At 40.9% G+C, this 17500-nt stretch overlaps 1 protein-coding gene across 1 annotated transcript in view; it reads right to left on the reverse strand.

The window, feature by feature from the left end:
• Window positions 1–9203: 9203 nt before the first annotated feature.
• Window positions 9204–17500, reverse strand: part of LOC122267999 (uncharacterized) — a 10995-nt gene continuing 2698 nt past the window's right edge. The window contains exons 11-41 of the mRNA XM_086537688.1: window positions 17195–17334; window positions 16967–17116; window positions 16748–16882; window positions 15931–16090; window positions 15630–15859; window positions 15363–15552; window positions 15043–15267; window positions 14789–14952; window positions 14586–14713; window positions 14375–14471; window positions 14044–14169; window positions 13862–13970; window positions 13614–13787; window positions 13332–13525; window positions 13061–13253; window positions 12709–12869; window positions 12434–12626; window positions 12245–12357; window positions 11955–12171; window positions 11771–11880; window positions 11583–11697; window positions 11278–11495; window positions 11015–11204; window positions 10767–10930; window positions 10582–10682; window positions 10359–10507; window positions 10169–10281; window positions 9981–10091; window positions 9748–9903; window positions 9516–9674; window positions 9204–9414 (exon numbers count right to left, since the gene is read on the reverse strand). Of these exons, the coding sequence (XP_086393814.1) occupies window positions 9259–9414; window positions 9516–9674; window positions 9748–9903; window positions 9981–10091; window positions 10169–10281; window positions 10359–10507; window positions 10582–10682; window positions 10767–10930; window positions 11015–11204; window positions 11278–11495; window positions 11583–11697; window positions 11771–11880; window positions 11955–12171; window positions 12245–12357; window positions 12434–12626; window positions 12709–12869; window positions 13061–13253; window positions 13332–13525; window positions 13614–13787; window positions 13862–13970; window positions 14044–14169; window positions 14375–14471; window positions 14586–14713; window positions 14789–14952; window positions 15043–15267; window positions 15363–15552; window positions 15630–15859; window positions 15931–16090; window positions 16748–16882; window positions 16967–17116; window positions 17195–17334 (4841 nt within the window). The 3' untranslated portion in view covers window positions 9204–9258. The remainder of the gene's footprint in view (window positions 9415–9515; window positions 9675–9747; window positions 9904–9980; window positions 10092–10168; window positions 10282–10358; window positions 10508–10581; window positions 10683–10766; window positions 10931–11014; window positions 11205–11277; window positions 11496–11582; window positions 11698–11770; window positions 11881–11954; window positions 12172–12244; window positions 12358–12433; window positions 12627–12708; window positions 12870–13060; window positions 13254–13331; window positions 13526–13613; window positions 13788–13861; window positions 13971–14043; window positions 14170–14374; window positions 14472–14585; window positions 14714–14788; window positions 14953–15042; window positions 15268–15362; window positions 15553–15629; window positions 15860–15930; window positions 16091–16747; window positions 16883–16966; window positions 17117–17194; window positions 17335–17500) is intronic.

The following is a 17500-nucleotide window of genomic DNA, read 5'->3' on the forward strand; positions in this document are numbered from 1 at the left end:
AAGTATACACAAACATTAAATATGTAAATCAGTAAACAATGCTAGTTTGTCGTGTCGCGGTTCGGGTTTTGAACACGAGGCTTGGGCATTTGGGGAACCCGCCCGTTTTCTGTAAGTGGTGGTATCGTATGCATCATTATTTTCTTGTTCTTAAGTTTGAACCGAGAGTAGGGAAATCAAGCAGCACATCTTCCGAACCATTAACTTTGACAACTGATCCCCACTTTTCTTGTGTACCATTTTAAAACAGTCTTGATTCATTCCATCACGGGGCTTTTTATCTGTTATAAATGACAGTGTCCTTATTCTTAAACAGATGCAAGTAAAGTTTTTTTTTTATAGGCTTTATAATCAGAATTCCTCTAAATTACCCGAAAAAGATGAAAACTTACATGACGTACTTACCTGAAATTTTGGAAATGTACGGTGAATTTGATAAGTTTAATTTCCACGTAATTATTCAATTCTGTAACAAGATGCATTCTTGAAAGTGGTAGACAATCAAGCAGCCCAATACTATGTGAACTTTTCAGCAACTTTACATAAATTAAAGATATATCCATGCATTGCTTATTCATAAGCTCATTAAGTTAACTACATACTGATTAATAAATGGTCTGCTGTGTGACTGTTAGGTTTGTTTGTTGTTGGATTTATTGTCTGTTAGGTTTAAAAACGTGTGAGGAGGGAACAAGGGACTTTGGCGGGATAGCAAGGAGTTTGAAGTGAGCGACCACATACTTAACCTTGATTCATTGACGTCAAGTCTGAAATAACGTTTGACTAAGTCTTGAATTGTCATTTGTTTATAATGAAATTGTGAAGGATGGGTGAAAAAAAGAAAGTTATATACAAGATATTGTCGCCAATGGCGGAATTCCCGCCGATAATATCCCTCCACCCTTAATTAAACGAGTCAGTTTTACAGCTTAAAGGCTTGCACCCTTCCAGATAGGATTCTATTTGAAATATGCTGACAACTAAAGTGATAAAAGGTTCGATAAACAGTGATCCGAATGTAAACTGGTGGATATGCAGGAGTCTTCGAAAGAAATTTAAAAGCAAATAAATGGCCTGTCAAAAAAAAAAAAAAAGAAAAAGAAAAAAAAAAACTTTATAATTCCAGTCATACCGAGTCTAAGTTCTAAGCAATTCTTGTTCAAATTCAAATTATAATATCATAATGTGTCGCCCGTCCGCATTGGGCTAAACATAAGTGTAGAAGTAGAGTGAAGCGAGTTAAAAATCTTGCTTAGACTATTAATTGGAGCATTTTTTTTTTAGACCACGAATCACCAGTTTGGACATGTCGGCGAAATTTCGCACGTTATGCATCGGACGCTTTGAATCTGAAAGATTTTCGTACCGACTTTTCGCATTCCTTAACAAAGGTTAGGGTCGTTTGTACCATACCCGGTGGGTGTGTGTGTAAGTAAACTTATATTTAACACCAAAAGTAAAAATATGTCCTGCGTCATTCAATGCATTGCGGGTTATAGAATACATAAAGTAAAGGAAAAAAACACCCTGGGATAATATTCTTAAGTCGGTTGAATAAAAAAAAAAAAAAAAAAACGTCATAAACACGTAGACTTTATTGGTGTCTCTCTGCCAATCAAGCGGGAGGATTTGGGGAAACTCGAAAGACTTAACAAGGTGTCGTTAAATATCTACACCCTGCAACAAGATGAAACAATTAAGGATGGGAAAGGGAAGTATCTACTCTCCCCTGCTAGAAAGGGAACGACTCGTTATCACGAAATTATTCATCTTCTCCTTCTCGGAGGTGAACATATAACTCTCGTTAAAGATTTCGAGAGATACTTTGTAAACCTCACTCGTGGTAAGCCTATGCCCCAGGACATTATCTGTGTTGTGTTTGCTTCACTATAATGTCAGAGTCCGTAAAATCAAAGAAAGCGCACGTTTGTGATTGCGAACAAACTCAGACGTTAAAATTCCCAGCTAAAGGTGAGGTCCTCAGATTTAAGAATTACGGTTATACTTACCCACCCTCGCATCTCGCTTCCTTCGATTTTGAGACGGGTATTAGACCGAGAGGGGAGGGGGGGAGAGGTACCTTATACGACCATGACGATTGCTCGTCATTTCCCCCTCGCTTACTCTTATCTTATCATTAGTAAAGATGGGCGAGTCGTAAAAAAAACGAAGTCACCTCAGTCTCGACGCGGCGAATGATTTCGTGAGGTCGCTACAGCATGACTGGCGTGAAATAAAGTCTAGCATCCCCGCCTACTCAATGAACATGACGGTAGAAATGGAACAGGAATTTTTGAGGCAGACCCATTGTCAGTTATGTGAAACAATTCAGTAATACAAAGCGTCCACTGTGACATCATGATCACTCGCGCTCTCACAATAATTACATTGGCGCCTACTGCGCCCTCTGCAATATTCAGTGTGTCAGTGCGAGGAAACACCTTGTAGCTCTCGCGCACATGTCATTTGATTGTGCGTTAATTTTAGAATACCTAAGCGAGGGTGATTGCACCATCGACATATCAGCCAGATCGACAACTAACTTTTTAAAAGTTTAAATTGGTAATATCGTGTTTCAAGATTCCCTCGTTATAATGAATTCCACCTTGACAAGTCTCGTTGAGAGCCACAGAGCTCTAGATACGATACCGTTTACGCTCACGCGATGGTGGATTGTTTACCTAATGACGCGAGAGACCGTTTGTCGTCGGAAGCAGATCTTCTGCTACGACTACATAAATACGTTTAGTCGACTGCAAGAGACGTGTCTTCCCGATCGCGCGGCGTTCCGAAATACTCTGAAACAGAGTGTTACATCGGAGAGTGATTATCAACACGCTCAACGGGTGTGAGAAATAACTCATTGTCAGTCGCTGGGGGATTATTTGTTACTTCACTGTAACTTGGACGTCGGTCTCCTAGTTGACGTATACATGAAATACAGGAACACGCTTCACGAGTTCTACGGTCTCGATGTCGCCCATTACGTGTCCATTTCATCTTACTCCTATGATGCCTTTCTCAAATATAAGCCATGGAAATTTACAAATAGAATAAATCCACCTATACGATTGGATCCTGATACAGAATGTGAGATTGGAACGATTAATTGTTTATTTCCAAAATAATTTTAAGTCTTTTCCAAGGTGATTATCTCTCAAGAATTGAAGTGTGGGTAAGATCACATGATATCATCATCATCTTTGAGAATTTTTACACGTAAACGCCTTTTACTGATATTGACGCCGGAGACACAGCTTATATGCTTGAAAGAGTGAACGAGCAGTTTACCAACGCACTTGAAGCGAGTCTTGGAAATTATTTTAATCGCTATTTCACACTTTTATTTTTTTTAGTTATAATAATGATTTAAAGAGATTATATATCACGTTAAAAAAGAGTATCTGTAAAGAACCGCATCATTTCTGTACTATTACATTTCGATTTGGTTCTAGAATGTGTGATGCAATGGGGTTAGAATATCCATCTAGTTATGAGGTGTATTGGTTGGGTGGGGGTGGGGGTGGGGGGAGCCACGTCCCGGCACCTTTTCGTCCGCGTGTGGATGGAGGCGTTGGTGTTATCCTGATATATGCCGACCGTGTTACCCCCACGAGATTTGGGGGACAAAATAGTGAACCTCCTGGAAGCTATGGCCATGGAAAGGACTGGCAGCTCCGATTTCCATAGGATTGCTTAGAAAACTCTGAATAAATCGTTTCTGGATGAAATTGCCGTAACTATTAACGACCAGCACAGTAGATTGGTTCATTTTGGAGTGGGAAATTCTCTAACTCTTCTGTTACACATTCGTCCCAGATGGAAAAAAATAAAAAAATACGACGGTTAATCATTCTTAAACCATCAATCATGAGGGGTGGATTCACACCTCCATCTCGCGAAGAGTTTGATTCGCTCTTCTTACAAAAGCCCCCTATTAGAGGAGCAGGTTATGATATTGCAATTTCCATCCACCTCCACGAGCGAGGCGAGAGGGGGAGGTATATTCAGCATCCTAAGTGGGATAGCTAAGAAGGCCAGTCCTTTCTTAATTAAGGATGTTGCACCCGAAGCGGTCTTTATGGGGAAATTGATATTCAGCGATGTACTGGAAGGAAGGAAATACGCGAGTCTTTAAAATCGCGGGGGGTACAGGCATTTTAGGGGGGTGGGGGAAAGAATCATTGGTCGAAAAGGAGGTGGTAATCGACTATTGAGGAAGGGGAGAGGGAAAAGAAAAACAACTAGCAAAAGTAAAGGGAGGAAGAAAAGGGAGGAGGAGGAGGAGGAGGAGAGAGATTACCCCCCCCTCTTACGGTGTTATAAAAATATATATATTTTCCAAATTGTCTTTAGTTTAGGTTTACCCGCAATCGTGAACGGTATGGATGTGGAAGGAGGCGGGGTCCAATCCCCTTTTAATGAAGACCTAAGCATCAGTTACGGAAAGTTTCCCGCGCGTGTCGCGGAAGCGGGTAATCGAGAGTTCCATAAGCAGTGGGCGCAAACTCGATGTATTACCTGTTAACCTAGACGGGGGTTAGGGATAGACGGGGGTTAGGGATAGACGGGACGGGGTTAGGACGGGACGGGGGGGTAGGGATAGACGGGGTTGGATAACTCGGGTATTAGGGTAACCTAGACGGGGGTTAGGGATAGACGGGGGTTAGGGATAGACGGGGGTTAGGGATAGACGGGGGTTAGGGATAGACGGGGGTTAGGGATAGACGGGGGTTAGGGATAGACGGGGGTTAGGGATAGACGGGGGTTAGGGATAGACGGGGGTTAGGGATAGACGGGGGTTAGGGATAGACGGGGGTTAGGGATAGACGGGGGTTAGGGATAGACGGGGGTTAGGGATAGACGGGGGTTAGGGATAGACGGGGGTTAGGGATAGACGGGGGGTAGGGATAGACGGGGTTAGGGATAGACGGGGGTTAGGGATAGACGGGGGTTAGGGATAGACGGGGGTTAGGGATAGACGGGGGTTAGGGATAGACGGGGGTTAGGGATAGACGGGGGTTAGGGATAGACGGGGGTTAGGGATAGTTACATCGAATTCAGGATTCCGGGGGTTGACGGTCAACTTCGATCTGTCAACATTATCGATTGATATGAAGAGAACATTATCAAAAGCGGACGGGACGACTTTGACAGACGCCGATTACAGTGTTGACTAACGGTTTGGGTAACACTTTCTTTAAGAGTTGCACTTGCTATTTGAATGAACAGATGGTGGAATCCAATGCGCTGTATAATTACCAGAGTTTTATAAAAAATGGTTACCACGATTTCACCAGATCGAACTGCCACTCTCGGTCGAAGCTTATTTTACTTTAGAGACTGCAACGGAAGTAATCTTATTGCGGACACTTATAGCGCAGAGTATTTCACCGGTGGAAAGAAGTTGGAGGAGGTGGTAATCAAAGTGTAAACAATATGGACTTTCGTTGACTGGACCTCTGCTGTTGGATCTCGCGAGTTTAGATGCTTATCTTCTCGATGGCACAGACGTTCGCATTCGATTGGAAATGGCCAATAAAGCTTGGGATAGGAATACCGATCTAGACGGGCGAAACTATAGCATGAATGGAGCTTATGATAGGAATGGATTATATTTCCGGCACGCCGATCTGAGTAATACTCAGAACGATTAACGGATCAACGGTATATAATATTCATAGCGAGTTTCCTAATCACTAGAAAATGAGCGCACACTTGCGTACGATGGATTTGTAAAAGGAAGAACTATATGTGCGTTCAATTTCATTCCCGAAGATAGAGAATGGAATTATTCTTGAGAAATTAGGTAACATGCGCATCAGTCTTACTTTTAAAGAGGGGGTAAATGCAAAGAGTCATTATATTCCTTGCTAACACAACGGGTGTTATTGAGAGATGCGCATCGCCACGTACGCTGCATTGTTCGCACGCAGACGAGAATGAACGCGTGAGAGATCGAGCGAGGGTGACAGGGTGATCTTTTTGGCGGGCTTTTTAGAGGAGGAACTCGCGATCGTTTTAGAGAACTCGAGAAAAATGGGAAAGAGTAAACCGCTGATTCTTATTGTCAGTCTCGACAGGCACAGGCGACCATGTCATCGGACATTGTAACTATCATAACGAAGTTTTAGTTAATATATATCGTAAACCAATCTGAATCGTAGAGATCCTTCCATGTCCCTTTATAGGTTTATACAAAGATCCCCATATTTAACAGTTCAAACGATAGGGTATCGGTTGCAGGGTATGTACTTGCTAGTATGTGGGCTATATGGCATGTATGTCTGCTATTTATTTAGTCACTGACTTAAGGCCGTTTCCCGATGTATCAATATCACGTTTAGGAAGATTTATTTCTTACACAATGATAAGATACTTAAGAGTGACTTATAGGATTTTCGTGTTACCGGTGTTTTCAAAAACATTGCCTAACCGATGGAAAACGAAGGGGAAATTGCTGCAGTGTGTTCATGTTTATTGCAAATCATTCAAGCGTAGGAATTGACTTGTGGTGACAGGATAAGTAGTTAGATCTTCTATTTACGCAGGGGTGTGTATATATATATTTTTAGATGGGCGTAGTTTACTTTACCTATTTAAGTGTAAACGTCATGTGCTAACCTATATACGTTTGCTCATGGCCTATTTTTCTCTCGCCTTTATTACCATCTCCCTTGGTTCGGGAACGGAAAACTATAAAACGGGAGTCGAGTCGCAAAGACGACACTTCACAGGTCTCACCACCATGGAGCTACACGTGACTGAGCGTAAGTCTTGCTGCTGCTGTTTTTATTATTTTTATTTTGGAGACTTTCTAGTATCATTTATAAGTGTTTATGCTGTTCTCTTGTTTGTGATTTGATTTTTTTTGCTACTATTATTATTGATAGCTGACATACATACAAATACTACGTACACACAAATACACAGGAGGTTGGCGTATAAATTCATACCTATCTCTTCCAGACTGAAAGGGAGGCGGAAAGGGAGGCGGAAAACTCATCCTAATAACCTTCCCTGACACCATCCCTCAAGATCCATACCTAGAAAGGGGTGATCCTAGGGATGGGAGGAATAGGTAGGAAGAGGAAGGAAGTAGGAGGATGAGGATGATCCCGACACGACGCCGGATGTACGGTACGCGCGCGCTTATAAATCGCACAATCCGGGCATAAAATAACAGTTCCTCCCCCCCGGGCTGGGGGGGGGGCGACGACGAAAGAAGAGGGGGGGGAGGAGGAGGAGGGGGACGACGACGACGAAAGAAGAGGGGGGAGGAGGAGGAGGAGGAGGGGGACGACGACGACGAAAGAAGAGGGGGGGAGGAGGAGGAGGAGGAGGGGGACGACGACGAAAGAGGGGGGGGAGGAGGAGGAGGAGGAGGGGGACGACGACGACGAAAGAAGAGGGGGGGAGGAGGAGGAGGAGGAGGGGGACGACGACGACGACGACAGAAGAGGGGGGGAGGAGGAGGAGGAGGAGGGGGACGACGATGACGACGACAGAAGAGGGGGGGAGGAGGAGGAGGAGGACGACGACGAAAGAAGAGGGGGGGAGGAGGAGGAGGGACGACGAGACGAAGAGAGGGGGGGGACGACGACGACGACGAAAGAAGAGGGGGGGGAGGAGAAGGGGGACGACGACGACGAAAGAAGAGGGGGGGAGGAGAAGGGGGACGACGACGACGAAAGAAGAGGGGGGGGGAGGAGGGGGACGACGACGACGAAAGAAGAGGGGGGGAGGAGGACGACGACGAAAGAAGAGGGGGGGGGGGAGGACGACGACGAAAGAAGAGGGGGGGAGGAGGAGGAGGAGGAGGAGGACGAAAGAAGAGGGGGGGGGGGAAGGACGACGACGAAAGAAGAGGGGGGGGGGAAGGACGACGACGAAAGAAGAGGGGGGGAGGACGACGACGTAAGAAGAGGGGGGGGGGAAGGAGGACATGAGGCGAGTTTAAACCAGCAAGAGTTTACACAGAAGTAATTTTTAAGTTATTTACAAGATCAGGATAAACGGTCCGATTTAAGGTTACATAAATCCATCGAAAAAAACAAAAACGGCCTTCCTTTTCCGCCAAAGTTCACAGGATACGATTAATCTAGAGAAAAGACCAAGTTTATATAATGTATACTGCATTTTACTAGATTTAATATATGGGAATAAGATATGGAATTTAAGATTAAATCTATTGATCGATACGTGCATTTGAAAGACCATGAATAAGTTCTCCCCCGCGTCCACGTTTCCCTTTTACTCAAGGTCTGACCGCGCGTATAAGTATTTGCGCGCGTGTGTGATATACTTAATGCGCAGCCACCCTTTATCGATCCGAATACCGCAGAAACAAGTACCATACGTAAGCTATCGATTGCGACAATGACATACCTGTACGAACATGTTACCCATGAGAAAACAGTGTCCATTCAATACTCACGAGTTGTTATATCCTCGTCCCTACTTCATTCTCATACCATTTAACATTAAAAGTTTAATTAGAATACTAATTAATAATGCACACCATTTGTTCAAACAAATTGATTACCATTTCAGTCACGAGTTTAAAATCAGCCTAACCTCTCATCAATACTTTAAATCATTGAAACAATACCCATGTACATATCCAAACCCAGCGCCGATACCCATGAACATACCCTGCGACCCAAATTAGAAAAAAAAAAACCTACCCAGTGCCCAAGGGGGGGGATAAAAATTAACATACCATCCCAGCATCCCCTCCCCTCTCAAAAAAAAAAAAAAAAAACTGAAAATTCATAACACAAGCCCCCACCCCACCGAAAAAAATAATCACAAGCCATCCTCACCAGAAAAAAAAAAAAAAAAATATTCTACGGGATAAGGCATTTTCTCCCTACTCGGGTCAGGTTAATATTAATGTTAATATTTACAGCTTTAATTTAATGTGTTTAAAGATACTAACACATTCTTATTTTCTATATTTCTATAATCTGCCTAAAGGCAGACTATCACCTCATTATAATCAGTTTGAACTATTAAATTATCTTAAAAATCATTGACATGTCAGGAGTGTGTTTGCAGTAGTGCAGTTGGATGGTCATGGAAGCTACTCAGTTTTCTATAGAAACGGTCTAGAATACTAGAAGTACTTTTCCAAGTCAGATAATGTAGTAGTTGAATGCTTGCTTTAATATACCTTGAATGCTGGGTCAATTAAATAAAAATTGATTAAATATTTTTATTATAATTTAAAATTAAGTTCCACCCTCCACCTTGCATTTATTCTCTGTAGGAGAAACCTTTAATGTTCACCCTTATGGTAATCATTTGGGGAGGATCCATGCAAGTAACAAGGAGGAAATTTTCGTTGGTGCCGATCTTTACCACATCTACTGGTTTCTTGCAAACCAAGATTTTCTGGCTTAATCTGAAGCCCTGAAAGGAGAAAAGTGATTTAGCATACAGAGGCTCCAACTATAGATCTCTCGCTCTCTATATATATATCCATCTATTTACATACACACAAGTATACTCACCTCCGCGGGTACAAGTTCATAAATGTCTAGAGTGTCTGTAAAGTCCGAGAGAATTGCCAAGTAAATGTCGTCTCCTATGTAGAGAGGAATTTGAGCAACGGCACCATAGGTTGGTAAGCTCTCATGTGGAAGGTATCCCGAACTGCCATGCTTGTACACCTGCAACAAAGTAAAATTTATTTTGTGCTCATGCTCTTTAAGTATTGTTTAATTTCACTTTGTGAAACCTTACCTGCACTTGAGTACAGTAATCCAAGTTCTCTTTCAACACTTTGGAGCTTGCTGCCATCAGTTGCGTTAAAGTAAAGAACGCTTCAGAATATTTTTTGGATTTCAAGAAAATGCCTGAAGTCACATGCTGACCCATATATTCTTGAACAAGGGTGAACTAGAAATTAAAAATGAAAATCAATACTTATTTACCTTCCTTACTAACTAAACCAACCAACCAGAACACAATCCTACCTTTTCCTCTGCTTCAGACCAAAGGTACAATTGAGAAGGAGCGGTGAATGGATCCACACTATCATTGGCTGCCACAGAGTTTGCCACCAACAGTAACCAACCTTCATCTCCCTGAAATATGTACAAGTAGGGTCAGATTAATGGACAAACTGAAGCATCCACAGGAACAAGTCTCTCAGCTACCTTACCAAGGTCAAGTCCAAAGAGGAGGCACTGTATGAAGTCTGTAGTGACCATACTACTGTCGGTGCTTGGTTCAACTTCAACACGTTAATTGTTGTAGTTGCAGCATTGTTCCAGTCTGGAATAAAATTCCCTTTAGTAAAAGGGAGAGGGGAAGGAGAAAAAAAAAAAAAAAACTAAGCAATTACAACTTACCAGGAATTGCACCCGTGGTTACGAAATATGTACCACGATTTGTTCCAAAAGACTTTACATCAGACACAATACCCAGTGTCTGTCCAAGTGGTATCGACAACTGCTGGTCGTCTAACAGCATTGATAAAAAGCTTGATCCACCATTGCAACTAAAATGCAAATTATAGTTTTAGTACAAAATTTACAGTACTAGTCTAGTAGTAACGCACGTGGTTACACACACCTGTTGTATATTGCCGAGTTTTCGTATTCTGAACTGAAGAGGATAGCCGAGTCTTGAGATGCAACTGATGAACTTGCATACATATTGCCACCATTATTGAACTAAAATGTAAAAACATAAAAGTATATACAATATATAAAAATACGTACACAAGTACACTTGCACACTACTTGTAAAGTACTTACATAATAGGATGCATATCGAGAGGGGCACATGCACAAATAATCACTGCATTCCCGTACAAGGACATGGTTGTTGCCTGCATTTAGCGTTTCAAGACTCATTTTACCGGAGAAATCGAGTTTGGTTTCGAGAATTACTTCACCATAACTGAAGGTTTCATACAAGCCTATAACAAATTAAAGCTTTTAGCTTTAACTTCCACAAGCTTGCACAACTTTAAAAAGTTGGAAAGTTGCAATTCTCTACATACCACATGCAAGCTTCTTCGTGTCAAGATGGATTTCTGATAGTGTAGAATTTAGGTTAACCAATCTATCACTTTCAGCTCTAATGTTTCCTTGCAGCACCGAATTTTCGTATGCAGTGGCAGAGAGATCGAAGCCATTTATGTTTCCTTGTATTAAGATGGGGGCTTGCGAGCTTACACTTTCCTCGAAGACCTGGAATGAAGGTCTAGGTCAACCTACTACTTATGAAAAGAAAGTAATCTAAAGTAACTTGTAATAAACCTACCAATTCTTTGGTTATTGTAGCAGTTTTATCCTGTCTGACAATGTTGTCGTTCAAGTGCAAGATGTCTACACCATTTATCACGGGAGATTGGACTTCACCCACGACATGCAGTCCTCCAGAAAAGGTCTTGTCTCCTTCAATCACCTGGTTAGCTCTTCCAGATTTAAAGACAATCTCAGAAACCTTGACATCATCAATTGTCTCTACTAGTAGATTACCTGTAAATTAAATTTAATGTATAATTGAAATAGTCCAATGTGAGTGCATGTTAATATTTGCATTCTGTAAAGTTTGCAATGCCTTACCTTCCACTTTCATTCCTCCGAAAGTTGTCGAGGAGCTTAAAGTTTCCGAAGCGTCTAGTTTAATTCTATCAGAAAGCAGCTGTTCAAGGTCTACATTATCCACTAGTCCATCAACCTGAGCAACAAAGTTATGAGTAGGTTTTGGTCATTTAACCTTGACAAACTACACTTGCCAAATTTATGCATACCTGTAGGTCACCCTTTATCTGTATTGGGGCTTTGAAGGAGAGATTGTCTGCATGTCTTTTATGGTTTGAGAGAACAACCAAGTCGTCTACAGGAACCCCATCCAAAGATCCTGTAATAGTTATATTAATGTATCCTGAAGTCTGTCGGCATGGGTTACATTAGTGGATCGACTTTAATGCTTACCAACTACAGAAAGTTTTCCAGTGCCGATTCCATTATTGAAGGTTTTATCACCAGTTATCAGATATGGTCCACCTGTTAAATGTACTGCATGCTCATTCACGTCAGTCACATTTATTGTATCTACCAAAATTCCTTGAGCACCCAATCCATACATGGTGTTGGTCTTTAGTTGGTTGATGGTTAACAATTTTGTGAAGGTTACATCACAATTAATGACCTGTAATTAATAGAAAATTAGTTTACATTATATACACAAACATTGTGCAAATAACAAAACCAGATCAACTTACACTATCTTCGTTGTCCATAACAGTTGTATCATAAAGTTTATCGACTTCCACATTATCCATTGTATCCGTTACAAGTGTACTCACTGACAAGTCAGTAAGAAATTCGACTTCACCTATTTAAGAAAATAAAAATTAAATTTCTGTAAATACCGACACTACACGCATCAAATCACTTTAAACCAAACATACCAGATATTTGTTGATCAGTAGATTTCAACACCAAGCTATCGAGGAAATGGAAGACATCAGTCTTAGAGACTGTCCCCGCTTGGAATGCATCATTTACAGTTGCATCTTTTTCCACTAATAAGTTGCCCACATTCAAAGTGAATGGCATTTCCACATCTCCATTCACATTTCTCCAAACTGTGGTCTGGTTGAGCTAAAAAGAAAATTAACTTATTAATCAGCTTCTTGCATATGCCCTCTCACTCACACACTATTTATACAATATTTATACAAACCTGCACTAAGTTGCAGCCATCAAGAATTCCAGACTCCGAGGTCAGATCGCCGACAACGAGGTTATCAGCAAAGCTCACTGTTCCAGCCACAACACTGCTCTCATCCATGAGGAGAAGGTTGGAAGCCAAGACTCCATCAATTTGATCAGCAACCACATTATCTGCAGAAATAATTTTCGGTCAAGTAAAAAAGTGAACTTTACATACTAAAATTAGTTGGGGCAAAGTATTTAATATTTCATTACTGCTGTAAATGAACATTTCAGCATATCCATTCAATCTGCATCAACAAAATTAAAAATTCTAGACTAAATGCTTTGGTAAAATTAGAATTCTAGCCTGGAACACATACTGGCTGTAATGTCGCCGTTGATAGTGTATTTGCCAGCAACGTTCTGATTTGTACCCTTTGTAAGAATTCGACTTGCCAGTTGGGCTACATCAAAGCCATTTAGAGTGGTGGGATTGAAGTTGCCAGATATGGACAAGGGTTGGCTGAAGGTCTTCCTGCCACTAATCACACCATTATAGTTCACTGGCACAACCTGAAAGCCACACCAACAGTTATACAAGCACTTTACTACATGTTACATATGCATGCATGGTGTACACCAAATGCTTGCCTTGGCCAGGTGGGTGGTCCAGTCCTTGCCATTAACCACACCTAGAGATGGGTTCTGACCAAAGTCGACTCCCTTATTCACGCTGATCGCTCCCGATATCGACTGCGCAGTAGCAGAATTCTTCTTAAGGCTGCGACTGACAAGGTCTTCCATGTCAACGTTGTCAACTGTGCCACTAACATCAAGGCTCTTTGCTGTCAGGTGATACAATTTATATCATTTAGTTTATAGGGATTTACAGCAATGCTAAGTGTCAGATTCAAGCCATTTACCAAAACCTACCAGATACACTAGATGTAAATTTTAGTGAGCCAGCAATTGATGCATCTTCATTTACTAGCACCAAGTCAGCCTTTGCATTTTCCACATTCAGCCCATTAAGGCTCTGCACCACAAGGTTCGAATTTGACAACTTCAGAGATGTTGCTGTTGTCTTATCCACAAATGTCAAGCTCCCTGAAATTTAATATACTTGGTGATCTTTAGTTTGAAATTAAAAGATCCTTAAAATTATGAAGGATTTTACTTACCTGTATGAGGCAAAGACAGGTCAAGCCTTGTTAAATCATCCTTAACATTCCATCCATTGAGGTTTCCATTCAACACCAGATCATTTAAGGTCAACTTTCCAGTGAAAGACTGAAAAATTAAAGCTCATAGAAATAGAAAGTTTCGTAATGCACTATTAATATTATTGAAGAATCCTACATACCGTCTTTGCTTCTATGTCTTGATCATCTGATAAGGTTACTAGATTCTTGTTAACCTCCGAGACATCAACACCATCTATCTTTTCTCCATCCTTTATTGCCAGATTACCATCAACCAAGATTAGTCCCTGTAGGAGTACAAGTAAAATTGACTCTAAGTTCCTTCTAATTTTAGTTAGTGAAGGTAGGCACAACCTCTAAAATTATCCAAATATGCCAAGATAAGCAAAGCTTGTGATACTATTTGGGAGCTTTAAACGAACCAAAAAAAGAAAAAGACTTAATGAGACTTATGCTCCAATACAAGTCCATAGAAAAAAAAAAAAAACTCGCCTGGAAATTATAGGTGCCATTGATGGTCTGCACACCTGTGACAGATAAGAAATCTTCCATCTGATGACCATTTACACTTCTTGCCCGTGTAGCTTCCCTGCCAATTACATAAACAATTATTGTCTAGTTTATTAAATCTTACTTGAAGATATTGCTCGAGTGTCTCATATGCTAGTTCTAAAAAAAAAAAAAAAAAAATAGAAAACATTACTCAAATCTGAGAGCATCAACATAAAGCTCATTGGTCACTATCTGGTCTCTGGTCTTTCGCCAATATCGGTCTTCAATTCCTTCCAATGCTAAACCATTGATAACGTCAACAGATACATGATTGGTTACCTGTAATTTAGAATTATATTAATTATCACTTTAATAAATGAAATGAGAAAAAATAGCTAGTCGTACCAGACTTACATGAAGGGTTGCATTAAAATTGACATCGTTCTTCAGAATGAGGTTGCCCTGGTTATCCGTTTTATCCAGGATATCGAGGTCAATATTATTGATGGTAACAGAGGGAGATAATATTACTCCCGTAGGTCCAGTCACCAGGACATCGTCCAAAAACGTTAAGCGACCTAAAAGCAAGTATTCGTTTAACAAAATCAAACAAACCCAACACCGTTTCATAAGCAAACTTAACAGCACCGTCTCAGCATCAAACTCACCCAAAACAGTCTCGTCAGCATCAATGGTCACTACATCAACATTAGTGTCTATTCCATTGATGTTGTTACTGTTGATTGCAGTGTTCACATTCACATTTGTGAAGGTATAGTTGCCTGTTATGCGATCCGTCTGCAGGTCTACAATATTGTTCACATCAATGCCATTCAATTTTGGGCTGGTCAAGGTACCAGTAACCCCCAAATTGCTCTGGTAGGTGACATCACCTGTATGAATGAAACTTGGTTACTGCACTGCTGAAGAAAAACATTACCATACAAAAATATTGCTAAATGTGCATTGAAGTCGGACTTCATCTTACCAGATAAGGAGTAGTCCCCAGACTTTTTGACAACCAGGTTATTCAGCTCCTTCATGTCGACATTGTTGATCAAGCTCACATCTACGTTGCCATCCACAGTCACATCTTGCAGATTAAAGTGACCATCCAGGATTTGTGGGTTATATGTATTCGTGTACATCAAGTGGCTTGCAAGATCTGATAAGTCGACCTTTAAGGGGGGGGGGGGGATTTAGTAAATTTTCCACCCATCCCCTAATACTAAAAAAAAAAAAAAGTAAAACTTACCTCATTGACTAGTTTTACATCCAAATCCTCCAATACAGTCAATTTTGGGAAGGTTTTCTTGTCCACAAAAGTGAAGTTATTTCCTTTTGTCACGATTGCATTTGTTTGTATTCCATTAATCAGCAAGGAAGAGCCATCACCTTGCTTTCCATGGATATTCTTTACATGGATGTCCTTGTAGTCATGGCTGCCAGTTACGACTTGTGAAGCTACAGATTTCCTCATTAGCTCTGCAATACAAGGCAGTCAGAATCTTGTCAAAGAATAATTGGTCTAGAACATACCTCACGCCGAGACCTACCATTTGTGGAAATTCCATTGATTGTTGCAGAAGAACCTTGATCCCTTGTGGAGAATCGATCAGTCTTCAAGGAATGAATGTTCATAGGAGACATAATGCTTTGATTTATTGCATCAATCAAGAAAGTCTTTGACAAATCCAGCAGTGGCATTTCATTCAGCTGAAATTAGGAAGTAAAGTCAGTTTTCAAATCAGGCATTTTACCAAATAGTGGGAGTGGCATTTGGCATTTTCATATACTCTACACTCGTGGGCATTGCCTAGGAATATAGGGATGGTATTGCAGGACAAGTTATTTAAATGGTGGTCATTATGTTTCAGGCATGTCAAAAACATTATGCATAGGACTATTCATGCCATTTTTACGTAAAAAAAATCTTGCAGTATAAGCTACATCAGTCCATTATAATTATTCTACTCAAAACCCAAATTATAGAATAGCACCATCTAGCACGAGTAGTAAAGAGTACTGGTAGAGACCGGATGGGCCACATTCAAGGCAACCTTCAGAGATTTACAGCAAGATGCTAACCTTGTGCTCAAGTACCTGCAATGAAGGTTGTGAAAGCAAAAAGGTAATAATGAAAGATTCATTGCAGAGATGTGCCCCCTGTGCCAGGAAGGCAGCCTTATGCCGTTGCAGTTTGCCATCGATCCCGAGTTCCCTTAGTCTTCACAATCCATTATATTTGCATTTGAAGCCCGAGTACAAATACATTCAACTATTCATTCATTGAAGTGGGGTTTATGAGAGGGCATTCCCTTTTATTTGCTACAATTAATCCATGCTTTAATTCTACTCCCTCACCCTACTTACCCTAGTTATTTGTGTGCTATTGGATTCAAACTTGTCTGCAGTGATATTAGAGGCACTGATGGCTCCATTGAGGACTTGGGGTGTGGAGTAGTACAGGACATCATCCAGTGTAGGATTAATTGTAAACACCGCTTTCTGTAAGTAAAAAAAAAATATATATATATACACAAACTTAATGCCGATTCAGAGCAGAGGATTAACAAATAGATCTCCACTTGCCTCAAAGGCATCAGTTTTAGCATAAAACTCTTCAAAGGTTTCCTCGTGTGGCACAGCTGTACCGTCACCCTTTATATTTATGGTCTGGAGAATATCCGTTGTGCCGTTGACAACCAAGCCCGCTGTGAAGTGTTGATTTGCAAGCCATGTCTGGAATGCAAGATAAGAGATTTGGCAAAAACTTTATTATAAAGAACTTGCCTACCACAGCATTACATCCACACTAACCTGCGACACATCATTTGTTAACACTATTTCATTTGTTATGGCGTCTTGAAGTAGTGATATAGTTGGTTTTCTAGCATCAAGGTCACTCTTCAAGTCATTTAGTAGTTCGTGGAGGATGTCACTCTTGTCCTTTGGCTCAACTGCAAGAGGTAAATTGTGCATATCCTATTAAAGATGTGCCTCGTGCAACTAGGCCATTTGTCGTTATTAGCAATGCATGGCATGCTGTAGTCTTTACACTAAAAATGGACATTTTGCAAATTTAAATTAACTTTAACCTATTATGTTTAAACATACCGAATAATA

This window comes from Penaeus japonicus, unplaced genomic scaffold (assembly GCF_977035675.1).
Source record: "Penaeus japonicus unplaced genomic scaffold, GWHDUDI00000001_assembly GWHDUDI00000006, whole genome shotgun sequence".
NCBI classification, from domain to species: Eukaryota; Metazoa; Arthropoda; class Malacostraca; order Decapoda; family Penaeidae; genus Penaeus; species Penaeus japonicus.